This window comes from Oncorhynchus mykiss, chromosome 12 (genome assembly GCF_013265735.2).
Source record: "Oncorhynchus mykiss isolate Arlee chromosome 12, USDA_OmykA_1.1, whole genome shotgun sequence".
Classification (NCBI taxonomy): Eukaryota; Metazoa; Chordata; class Actinopteri; order Salmoniformes; family Salmonidae; genus Oncorhynchus; species Oncorhynchus mykiss.
Window position 1 is genome coordinate 29,825,075 of NC_048576.1, and position 12,048 is coordinate 29,837,122.

The 12,048-nt window shown below is 46.5% G+C and overlaps 1 protein-coding gene across 5 annotated transcripts in view; it reads left to right on the forward strand.

The window, feature by feature from the left end:
• The window catches only part of LOC110537391 (misshapen-like kinase 1), a 35,562-nt gene that overhangs the window by 18,865 nt on the left and 4,649 nt on the right, over window positions 1–12,048 (forward strand). Inside the window, exons 12-31 of one of the 5 annotated variants that reach the window (XM_021623403.2) lie at window positions 1,918–2,025; window positions 2,607–2,693; window positions 3,047–3,226; window positions 3,525–3,695; window positions 4,140–4,403; window positions 7,113–7,192; window positions 7,697–7,800; window positions 7,911–8,011; window positions 8,322–8,345; window positions 8,542–8,693; window positions 8,935–9,043; window positions 9,218–9,334; window positions 9,476–9,587; window positions 9,896–10,051; window positions 10,265–10,408; window positions 10,641–10,775; window positions 10,957–11,057; window positions 11,188–11,337; window positions 11,646–11,805; window positions 11,909–12,048. In XM_021623403.2, coding sequence (XP_021479078.1) covers window positions 1,918–2,025; window positions 2,607–2,693; window positions 3,047–3,226; window positions 3,525–3,695; window positions 4,140–4,403; window positions 7,113–7,192; window positions 7,697–7,800; window positions 7,911–8,011; window positions 8,322–8,345; window positions 8,542–8,693; window positions 8,935–9,043; window positions 9,218–9,334; window positions 9,476–9,587; window positions 9,896–10,051; window positions 10,265–10,408; window positions 10,641–10,775; window positions 10,957–11,057; window positions 11,188–11,337; window positions 11,646–11,805; window positions 11,909–12,048 — 2,595 coding nt within the window. The remainder of the gene's footprint in view (window positions 1–1,917; window positions 2,026–2,606; window positions 2,694–3,046; window positions 3,227–3,524; window positions 3,696–4,139; window positions 4,404–7,112; window positions 7,193–7,696; window positions 7,801–7,910; window positions 8,012–8,321; window positions 8,346–8,541; window positions 8,694–8,934; window positions 9,044–9,217; window positions 9,335–9,475; window positions 9,588–9,895; window positions 10,052–10,264; window positions 10,409–10,640; window positions 10,776–10,956; window positions 11,058–11,187; window positions 11,338–11,645; window positions 11,806–11,908) is intronic. The other 4 variants (XM_021623406.2, XM_021623404.2, XM_021623405.2 and 1 more) reach the window with 4 other exon arrangements.

The following is a 12,048-nucleotide window of genomic DNA, read 5'->3' on the forward strand; positions in this document are numbered from 1 at the left end:
CATCCATTTGTCGAAATACTCCTGTTACATTGCACAACCTTAAATGTTTTGTCATAATTACGTAAAATTCTGGCAAATTAGGCTGCCCAAACTGTAGCATATACACTGACTCTGCATGCAATGAATGCAAGAAAAGTGACACAATTTCACCTGGTTAATATTGCCTGCTAACCTGGATTTCTTTTAGCTAAATATGCAGGTTTAAAAATATATACTTCTGTGTATTGATTTTAAGAAAGGCATTGATGTTTATGGTTAGGTACACATTGGAGCAATGATACGCACCGCATCGATTATATGCAACGCTAGATAAACTAGTAATATCATCAACAATGTGTAGTTAACTAGTGATTATGATTGATTGTTTTTTATAAGTTAAGTTTAATGCTAGCTAGCAACTTACCTTGGCTTCTACTGCATTCGCGTAACAGGCAATCTCCTCGTGGAGTGCAGTGAGAGGCAGGTGGTTAGAGCGTTGGACTAGTTAACTGTAAGGTTGCAACATTAAATCCCCCGAGCTGACAAGGTGAAAATCTGTCGTTCTGCCCCTGAACGAAGCAGTTAACCCATCGTTCCTAGGCCGTCATTGATAATAAGAATGTGTTCTTAACTGACTTGCCTCGTTAAATAAAGATTAAATAAAGGTGTAAAAAAAAAAAAAAAACGGCCAAATTGGTGTCCAAAAATTCAGATTTCCAATTGTTATATGAACTTGAAATCGTCCCTAATTAATCGGCCGACCTCTAATACACACACACACACACACACACACATACACACACACATACACACACATACACACACACATACACACACACATACATACATACATACATACATACATACATACATACATACACACACACTCACTGACAACCTTATCAACTGCAGTTTGTGTTCTTTAGCTTGCTTAATCAAACCACGTTTTTACCCTTTGAGGTAAAACCTGTGACCAACATGGTTCAGCTGACTTGATCCCACCTTACAAAGAATGAATCATCACAAGCCTTTTATCTAGCTATTTATGTCACTCCAAGTTAAGGCTTTCACAGTAGACAGGTTTACTGGGATTGTACTAAGCTGTTATGTACATTACCACTGTTTAGGGAGATACCGTAATACAGCAGGATATGAAGCTAGCTAATTTAGCAAGTTGGTAACACCAACAGTTTGACGATATCTATAATACATTTTTTATTAATGATAATTATGAATAATTGCGCACAATTTCTGTGCCAATTAAAATACTTCCACTGGATTTAAATCTCAATTAATGTTGGATTACCTGCATACAGTGTGGAGTAGATGGGAATTGATTATCACAAGGTCAGGAAGCAACTTAGCGTCAGGGAGAGAACTAAAAATGATAGCTCAATATTGTCTCGATTGTTAATCATTAATTCTCAACAACAAAAGAGAAGACGGACATTTAAATGTAAAACGTGTCATTAGCAAGTGTTATCTTAATTCTAAGAGGCATCCTCTCTTAAGGGAGTTGTTTTAATAGGGAGTGTCTTTTCAGAAGGCGGCTTAACTATTCAGGGTGATAACAATTAAAAGAACAACTGGCCAATTGTTTGAATCAGGGAGCTGTGCGGTCTCAGCAGAGGAGCAGGGCTGCAGTGGCTGTTGGTAACGGGGGCTGGCAGTGACTCACAACTAACATGCTCTTTCTCTCTTTCACACTCGCTCACTCTTTTGCTCTCTCGCTGTCTCTCGCTCTTTTTTTGCTCTCTCTCGCTCTCTTTACTTTTGCTCTCTCTCGCTCTCCATTTCCTCTCTCTTTCTTTCCATTTCCTCTCGCGGTGGAGGGGGAAAAAAACTAAAGGTTTAAGCAAGGCATCCATTATAACCACAACTAATGTAAAAAAAAATGTGGCCTCCACACAAATTTCTCTCTCCTGTCATCCCTCTCAGCAACAGAGAAAAGAGCGAGAGATGGTGAGACAGCAAGAAAAGGGCCCCCATCGGAGACTTGACGATATACGGAGGGAGGAGGATAGGAGGCTGGCTGAGAGGGAGCAGGTAACCAACCACGAGAAGCACAGGAGCACAATCAGCCAATTGGGGAGAGGTGTGGGTGTAGCCTACACTGCAGCCTACTGCAAGCCATTCTAGCTGTGGAATGTCCGTGTGCTGGTTGCCATGGCAGCCGGGATCTAAATTAGTGTGTTTTCTGTGCAAGAGCTCAGTTTCTGCTGCTCTGTTTCCGCTCTACCTCTACCACACAGTGACTGGCATTATATCACAGTCAACCTACGTTTTATAATCTACTCTCCTAGTCTTCTTTTCTCCAACCTCTCCTACCATGGCCCGTTTCTTCACAATAACTAACCTGCATCTAGTACTGATAGACGTGATGCCTATATGGAACTGTATTGTAGTCTTTACAGTAGATATTCAATAGAAAATAGCTAATACCATTTTAGCTTTTAGTGTGAATGTATAACTTTAAAGCCACGACAAATCACTAGGGCTGTATACTAACTAGTGTATGACAGTCATAAACCCCCCCCCCCCCCCCCCCCCTCTACATCGTGGTCTATTTATATCTATCCTCTTCTCCATTGTCTTTCCCTCTTCACCCCTCCTCCACCTCTCTTCAGGAGTTCATAAGACATAAGTTAGAGGAGGAACAGCGGCAGTTAGAAATCCTTCAGCAGCAGCTGCTTCAGGAGCAGGCACTGCTCATGGTAACTCTCTTCCTTCCTTTATCCTGCAGTCACCTCCTCTCCTCAGCCCTAGTCTACCCCTACCTCTGCCTGCAGGGCTTACCTTACCCTCCTCCTCCTACTGGCACTTCACACCTCTCACCACTAGAGGCATCAAACACTCCATGTTCTGTATGTTGCTTTTTACTTGATGAGAACGTTTCTTGAGAGAACTGGAGAATCAGCCCTTGTCTATGTATACCCTGCATGATGTCCCCATCTTTGTATGTGGGATTGTGTCTGTTTTGGGGGCATGTCAAAGCGTTGTGTATTGTGTACTAGCCATGCTCAGTCCTTAGTAAGTCTGCTTTGACCGTATCATGGTGTGTGTGCAGGAGTACAAACGTAAGCAGCTCGAGGAGCAGAGGCAGTCTGAGCGTCTGCAGAGGCAGCTGCAGCAGGAGCATGCCTACCTGGTGTCTCTGCAGCAGCAGCAACAGGACAAGAAGCCCCAGCCCCTATACCACTACAGCAAGAACCTGGAGCCCAACAACAAGCCCGCCTGGGCCCGAGAGGTACAATAACCACACAGACAGGAACAGTGGAACATGCTCTTACTTCCTTAGATAACCCTAGGAACCACACCTTTCATTACATAGTGTTTTATAACCTGGAGTAATACCAGTGGAATACATTTAGCGATTTCCCTGTAACAAGCTAGCATATACAAGCAGTTATGTAGTATCACCTTAGGTGTCATCTTTTTTTCCTGGAAGTTAGTCTGAATCGACATCTCTGTGTGATATGCTCTCTTCCTCCCTCTCCCTGTCTCCTGTCCCCCGTCTTTGCCTCCCTTCTCTCCCTTTGTCTCAGGTGGAGGAGCGCAGTAAGCTCAACAGGCAGGGCTCACCCAAAATCTGCACCACTGTCTCTGACACTGCCATCCAATCACGCTCCGACTCCATCAGCCAATCCGGAGGGGGCCAGGCTACTCAGACCCCGCCTATGCAGCGGCCTGTTGAACCTCAGGGGGGACAGGGCAAGGTGTGTTGGTGTTCATCTGGAAATGTATTAGTCAGTGTGTACTTTATTTGTATGTTTTCCCGTGTTACAACATTGCAGACATTTTGGTCAAATAATGGTTTAGCACAGTGGCGACTGCGTTGTCTTTCTTTCTTGAGCTGCATTACCCCTTGTCTAATAATGCTTCTTTGAACTTTATTTATTTCCAGTCTTATTTACCTTCCTTTTCTCCCTTCTCCTCCTGGACCCACCCTCTCCCCTTCTTATTGCTTTCATATTGTTTCATTGCCATTTCATAAAATGGCAAAAATCCCTCTATTCCCCATCTTAAAACATGCACAATCCTCAATCCTCAACATGCACAATCCTGTCCCACTCTATCCTGCCTGCTCTCACTGCCTTACCCTGCCCGCTCCTCCACCTTCACACTCCCTTCCCTCCTTCCTCACCGCTGCCCCCTTGCAGTTCCAGATGGCCCACTTGGTTCCGCTGAAGCCCTACGCTGCCCCTGTCCCCCGCTCCCAGTCCCTGTGTGACCAGCCCACTAAGACCATGTCCGCCTTCCCCACCCAGGACCTATCCCCTACCCCCACCCCCCGCCCTGTCCACTCCAGGGAGCTGGTCCGACAGAACTCCGACCCCACCTCCGAGAGCCCCGCCCCACAGCCTCGCACAAGGGAGGACCGCGGCCCCTGGATCCGCCTGCCAGAGATGGAGCAGCCGCCCAAGGTCAGAGACCACCTGCTGGGTTTTAGTCTTTAGATGTTGACTAAAGACAGCGCTCCAGACTAACATTTTCCCTGGTGGCGCTTGTGCCACTACATTTTTCAGTTGGTGGCACCAGCCCAGGATTTGGTCACACCAATTTTTCACAGCGTTATGTAATATATATCTTTTGATCATCTTATAAAGTCACTCTCAGTGCGTTATTTAAGTGTAATAGACTACTGAGACAGTATTCAATAAATACTTTTTCGTCATCTTTTCATGTTTTGATTCAAAATATTTTAATGTGCAACCTAATCCAGTGATTGTCATGCATTTTGGGTTGACAATTAAGCTATTGTTATATTTTACTGTTAAAACAGGGCTACAGAATTATCAATATTTTAATTTATTTGGGGCTAGTTCACTGCCTGAGTAAGTGGAAACTCAAAACACATTAGCTAGATCGTTAACTCTAAATATAATATCCACTGCTAGTAGCCACATAATAATCTAATGTTAATGTCCCAATAAACATAAGGCCTGTGCAATCGCAGTGGCCTATGCGCATCTCCTGCGCTCCGTATCTCAAAGCCATATCAAACAGGCAAAGCGTCAATACAGGACTAAGATCGAGTCGTACTACACAGGCTCTGACGTTTGTCAGATGTGGCAGGGCCTGCAACCCATTACAGACTACAAAGGGAAGCACAGCCTAGAGTTGCCCAGTGACACGAGACTACCAGATGAGCTGAACTACATCTATGCTCGCTTCGAGGCAAATAACACTAAAACATGCATGAGAGCACCAGCTGTACCGGAAGACTGTGATCACGCTCTTTAAACAGGTCAACATTCACAAGGCCGCATTGCCAGACGGATTACCAGGACGTGTACTGCGAGCATGCGCTGACCAACTAGCAAGTGTCTTCACTGACATTTTCAACCTCTCCTTGTCCAAGTCTAATACCAAGATATTTTAAGCAGACCTCCATAGTGCCTGTGCCCAAGAACACTAAGGTAACCTGCCTAAATGACTACCGACCCGTAGCACTCACGTCTGTAGCCATGAAGTGCTTTGAAAGGCTAGTCATGGCTCACATCAACACCATCATCCCAGAAACCCTAGACCCACTCCAATTTACATACCGCCCAAACAGATCCACAGATGATGCTATCTCTATTGCACTCCACACTGCCCTTTCCCACCAGAGCAAAATGAACACCTATGTGAGAATGCTATTCATTGACTACAGCTCAGCGTTCAACACCATAGTGCCCTCAAAGCTCATCACTAAGCTAAGGATGTGGTAAGGGTAGGTAACAATACATCCGCCACGCTGATCCTCAACACGGGGGCCCCTCAGAGGTGCATGCTCAGCCCCCTCCTGTACTCCTTGTTCACTCATGACTGCACGGCCAGGCACGACTCCAACACCATCATTACATTTGCCGATGACACAACAGTGGTGGGCCTGATCACCGACTTCAACGAGACCTCCCTACAGGCTGAGGTCAGTGACCTGGTTGTGTGGTGCCAGGACAACAACCTCTCCCTCAACGTGATCAAGACAAAGGAGTTTATGGTGGACTACAGGAAAAAGAGGACCGAGCACTCCCCCATTCTCATCGACGGATGAGTGGAGCAGGTTGAGAGCAGAGCTTCAAGTTCCTTGGTGTCCACATCACCAACAAACTAACATGGTCCAAGCACACCATGACAGTCGTGAAGCGGGCACGACAAAACCTATTCCCCCTCAGGAGACTGAAAAGATTTGTCATGGGTTCTCAGATCCTCAAAAATGTCTACAGCTGCACCATCGAGAGCATCTGGTTGCATCACTGCCTGGTATGGCAACTGCTCAGTCTTCGACCGCAAGCCACTACAGAGGGTAGTGCAAATGGCCCAGTACATCACTGGGGCCAAGCTTCCTGCCATCCAGGACCTCTATACCAGGCGGTGTTCGAGGAAGGCCCTAAAAATTGTCAGACACCAGTCACCCAAGTCATAGACTGTTATCTCTGCTACCGCATGGCAAGCTGTACCAGACCACCAAGTCTAGATCCAAGAGGCTTCTAAACAGCTTCTACCCCCAAGCCATAAGACTCCTGAACATCTAGTCAAATGGCTACCCAGACTATTTACATTGCCCACCCTCTCCACACCACTGCCACTCTCTGCTGTGATCTATTCATAGTCACTTTAATTAACTCTACCTACATGTACATACTACCTCAACTAACCGGTGTCCCTGCACATTGACTCTGTGCCCCCCCCTGTATATATTGTTACTTTTTACTGCTGCTCATTAATTACTTGTTACTTTTATCTCTTGTTTATATAAATTATACTACAGAAAGCTCAGAACCACCTCTTTGACCGTGACAACCGGATAGCTGTGTTTTCCCCGCAATTGGATTTTGAAATCTTATACAATCCGAAAGAAAAATTATCCCGCAGCATTTTTTCCCCCCTCGACACAGCAGCAGGCCCCAGTTTACAGGGGCAGGCAGACACTTTAATGAGAGGAATCATAAGGATAATGTGCTTTACTGTTTGACCAAATCATGGGTTTAGACGTTTTGAGAGAAGCGACCATGTAGAATAAAAAAATGTACTCGCACAGCCAAGTCGAGGGGTCACAAAATGGTACTAAATGGTCACAGTCTGGAGCTCTCTAAAGGGTATATAGATCTATATGTTAATGTGGTATTTCACTGTATCTTTCCCAGATTCCCCAGAGGACAGCCTCCATTGCCACAGCTCTCAACACCAACCTTTCGTCTGGCATCAGGCATCCAGTCAGAGCCAGGTAACTCAGGCGGACACATTTGAGCTACTGTTGTCTAATCTCGGTGTCAAGAACGCACAAGTTCCCACTACTTGATTTAGGTTCTGGAGGAGAACACTTCCCAATCTGTCTCAACAAAGCCCGTGCCTCCCTCTGCCAAAGCCCAGTCCCTCCTTCCTTCTCCAGAAAGTCCACCTATGTTTATTCATATTTTTTGCTGCATGCTGACAACATGGAGGTAGGTAATCTGACATTTTCCACAAAAATATTTTGTGGCTAAAATCCCTGTTCCCACTCTAAGCAACACGTCTGGTTTATCGTGATTCATCAAAATAATCAGCTGACGGTGTTCCAACACACCCATCAGAAACTGTTTTACTCCCTTTCTCACAGATTTACCTTTAGATGCATGTCAGGGTAGATTTCTCTGATTCTAATAATGACACATGAATGGTGGTAGATCATGACACAGTCATGATATTGACTGCTGAGGCCAGATAACTGATTTGGTGTCTTCCTTAACAGCAACCCAGACCTCAGCCGCAACGACCGCTGGGAGAGAGGAGATAGCATGCACCTTGTATCCAATCTGCCCCAGACTGGCTCTCTGGAGAGGCACCGCATACTCAGTGAGTAAATCACACTGTTGCTGACTCTGCTTTTCTCTCCATCTCTTGATCCCTCTTACAAAATGAAAGCAAACCCCAACAATGATGTGATATTAATGTGTTGGTTTCAGGCTCCTCCAAAATGGACTCCCCCATACTAGGCCATGACGGGCGCATGAAGGGGCACAAGCCAGGGGAGTCTCGCACCTCGTCCCGCCCCAGTCGCCCTGCTGTAAGTACCCCTCACCTGTAACCCCCCCCACTCTGAACACTGCGTGATGGATAATCAGACAACACTTTATACACCCTTATCACACTCATCTTCTTTTATACTTATCACTTGTAGAAATCTATATTGCTCTCTTCACTGACTATTCTGCACTATTGTAATATCTGCACTCACTCCCAATCCCTACACCTGGATATTGACACCTGCACTAACAGTTGCTCTCTTTTTATGATCCTATTTTCTGTACCTGTTGATCACACCCTTTCCTCTGCACTCACTTCCCTGTTTGTCCACTGCTTCTTCCAATGCACAGAGTTACAAGAGAGCAATAGGAGAGGTTAGTATCTCTGTGTGTGCTGTGATATGTTTTTGCTTCCACTATGTCAGGCTGCTGTGTTAAAAGTTACACAAGCCTGCCATAGTACTGGTATGCTGGCAAAGTACGTTAACTATTGAGGAAACGCCCAGCTCTATGATTCCCTAATGTCTGTTGCGTGTCTGTGTCGTCTGCGTGTGTGCCTGTTTGTGTTCAGGACCATGGGCTGTATGCTAAGGAGCGCCCTGAGGAGCAGCCCAGACCTCCGGTGAAGGCCAACGACTACTCTTCATCCTCCGAAGGCAGTGAGAGCAGTGAGGAGAGTGAGAGTGGAGAGGGGAATGAGGAGGAGGACAGCCCCACAGACCGGTCAGTACCAGGGTGGGAGAGGCACACAGACAAACAGGAAGAAGAAAAAAGGAACTGCTTTTTAGAGACATAGCTACTTAATGTTATTGAAAGCCCATTGTCCACTTTTACCGCCACCCTGACCATTCCTTGTCTTTTTATTTTCCTGTCCACTCTATATCCTCCACTGCCCTCTGCTCTGTCACCTTCCTCTGTTTCCTTCCCGTCTTCCTCCCTGGCTTCCTCTCCTGTCTTTCTTTAGTCCCCGGGATGCAGACTCTGACTCAGTCAACACCATGGTGGTTCATGAGGAGGAGGGGGAGGAGGGGCAGGCTGGAGGCTACGGGGACCAGACCATGCTGGTGCAGAGGGTGAGTCATCTGTCTCTCAGGAAGTAGTCTCTCAGGAAGTAGCCTACTGGACTAATCTGCATTAAACACACACCTATAGGACTGACGTGGGGGGGGGGGTGTGTGGGTGGTTAGCTTACTCTTATGTAGCGGTTGTGTTGGGAGTTTGACTGGTTTGTCCCCATTGCCTGGCAGACACCAGAGAAGCGGAGCCACAATGGATACACCAACCTGCCTGACGTGGTGCAGCCCTCCCACTCCCCCACTGACTCCGCCTCGCACTCCTCCCCTGGGAAAGACTCTGTCTATGATGTAAGTCTGTCTGACCATTTGTCTGTCTCTGACTGTCTCTCTGTATGTCTCTGACTGTTAATCTGTCTCTCCATGTACATGTTTCTCTGCCATAAACCCCATTCCCAGTGGTATTTCTTACTCCCTTCTTGTTTCCCCCAGTATCAGTCCAGGGGTCTAGTCAAGGCGTCAAGTGGCAAGTCCTCCTTCACCACCTTTGTCGACCTGGGCATGTATCAACCACCAGGCCCTGTGGATGCCATCTCTGTGGGCAGTAAGTACAGACAATAGAACTGGTCATTATCATAAGGGGTTAAATGAGGTTCCCCTATATACCTTCCCTTACCTAGTTTCCTATTCTAGTCCCTCTATTTTCAGTACTCGGCTCACAATCATCAGCATCTCTTACTTACTGCTGTTGGTTAATCTAACTCATGGAAATGTCTCACAAGCAGGAGGGCAGCAGTTGCCCACAGTAGCTTGATTCAATATTATCATTCCCTTAAGGAAGTTTTAGCATTCATAGAGAACTACGGCTTGTGTTTCTCTCCTCCCTCTAAACTCTGCTCCTGCTGTGTCCAGGCCTGGGCTCCAGGTTTGAGCAGCTGAAAATGGAGGTGAGGAAAGGCTCCATGGTGAATGTAAACCCCACCAACACACGCCCCCACAGCGACACCCCCGAGATCCGCAAGTACAAGAAGAGGTTCAACTCTGAGATCCTCTGTGCTGCTCTCTGGGGTGAGACAGACGGCACACTGGTCTTGGCTATAGCCCACACTCTAATCATATGAGCCACAGAATTCAAATGAAATATAGAATGATATGCATTTCAATGACCACATGTAACATGCTTTGTTCCACCCAGCTTGAATATCACATTTTTCACACATTGTACGTCCTGATTGATTGCATTAAGGGGGATATTTGTATCTAAGTGTGTGTGGTCCCTAGGTGTGAACCTGCTGGTAGGGACGGAGAACGGTCTGAAGCTGCTGGACCGTAGTGGTCAGGGGAAGGTCTACTCCCTCATCAACTCCCGCAGGTTCCAACAGATGGACGTCCTGGAGGGACTCAACCTGCTCATCACCATATCAGGTGATTGATTAGTACTGCTCTGCACTCACCTGGGGTCTGTTTGGGAGAGTGCAACGTCACAAAACCTTCAGCTAGAGCTAACAGGATTCTGACTTGAGCATTTCTATCTGCAACGTTCTGAACGTTTCACTTCATTTAATAAACCTGTGGAAAAGGACCTGTGCATCACAAACTCCATCTGTTGCTACTACGCCCTTTATCCACTATATAACTGTGTGTGTGTCCATCCCAGGTAAGAAGAACAAGGTGCGTGTGTACTACCTGGCCTGGCTGAGGAACAAGATCCTTCACAATGACCCGGAGGTGGAGAAGAAGCAGGGCTGGACCACTGTAGGGGAGATGGAGGGATGTGTCCACTACAAAGTGGGTGAGTAAAGGAAGGGAGGAGACGGAGTAACAGTGATGTGACCCATTATTGAACCGTGTATCTATTATCAATGCATTCTGTTTTTTTAACAATGTATATTTACACATTTGGTTTTGCCTTTTTGGCACTGTTTATTTATAGTGGCACATAATGGCTCTAATCCCGCTTTGTATGTGTCTAGTGAAATATGAGAGGATCAAGTTCCTGGTGATAGCTATGAAGAACGCGGTGGAGGTATACGCCTGGGCTCCCAAGCCTTATCACAAATTCATGGCCTTCAAGGTAGGTCTCACCTTTCCTGCCTCATTGTTCTAAATGCCAGGAGTTCTATTTCCACTCAACCAGTCGACCAGAACAACATTCAAAACACCCCATGTTCTCCTCTCTCTTTGCCTCTCTCACTCTCCTCTAGTCCTTTGGTGACCTGCCCCACAGGCCCCAGTTGGTTGACCTCACAGTGGAGGAAGGACAGAGGTTGAAGGTCATCTACGGCTCCAGTGCTGGCTTCCACGCTATCGATGTCGACTCTGGGAACAACTATGACATCTACATCCCAGTGCATGTGAGTGGAGGAGTTCCTCATGGAACAAGACGCACGCAGACAAATTCTTCCAAATCAAATAAAGCTTTGGAATTAATTCACACCTAAAATATCTATAGAACATGAATAATGATACGTTTCGTTGATTAGATGCCCAGACCTGAAAGGTATTGATGTGAAAACCTCACAGATTCTAACACTTTCTTTCAAGATGTACATATATTTAATATTTTAGTCACTTCACTCTTATTCAGAGCGACGTAGAATCAGTGCATTCAACTGTTAGGTAAAACAAGATTCTAGTCCTTCGCCCCTGTGTGTGTCCCCAGATCCAGATCCAGATAATGCCACATGCCATCGTGTTCCTGCCCAGCTCAGACGGCATGGAGATGCTGCTGTGCTACGAGGACGAGGGAGTCTACGTCAACACCTACGGACGCATCATCAAAGATGTGGTGCTGCAGTGGGGCGAGATGCCCACCTCTGTTGGTATGGCACATGTGTACCTGCACGCAGTCACAGGCACACACACTTCTTTCTCTTGAAATTGGCATGTTCTGAGTTCTCTCTCTCTCTCTCTCCCTGTGTGCAGCACATATCTGCTCTAACCAGATCATGGGCTGGGGAGAAAAGGCCATTGAGATCCGTGCTGTAGAGACAGGCCACTTGGACGGAGTCTTCATGCACAAGAGAGCCCAGAGGCTCAAGTTCCTCTGTGAGAGGAATGACAAG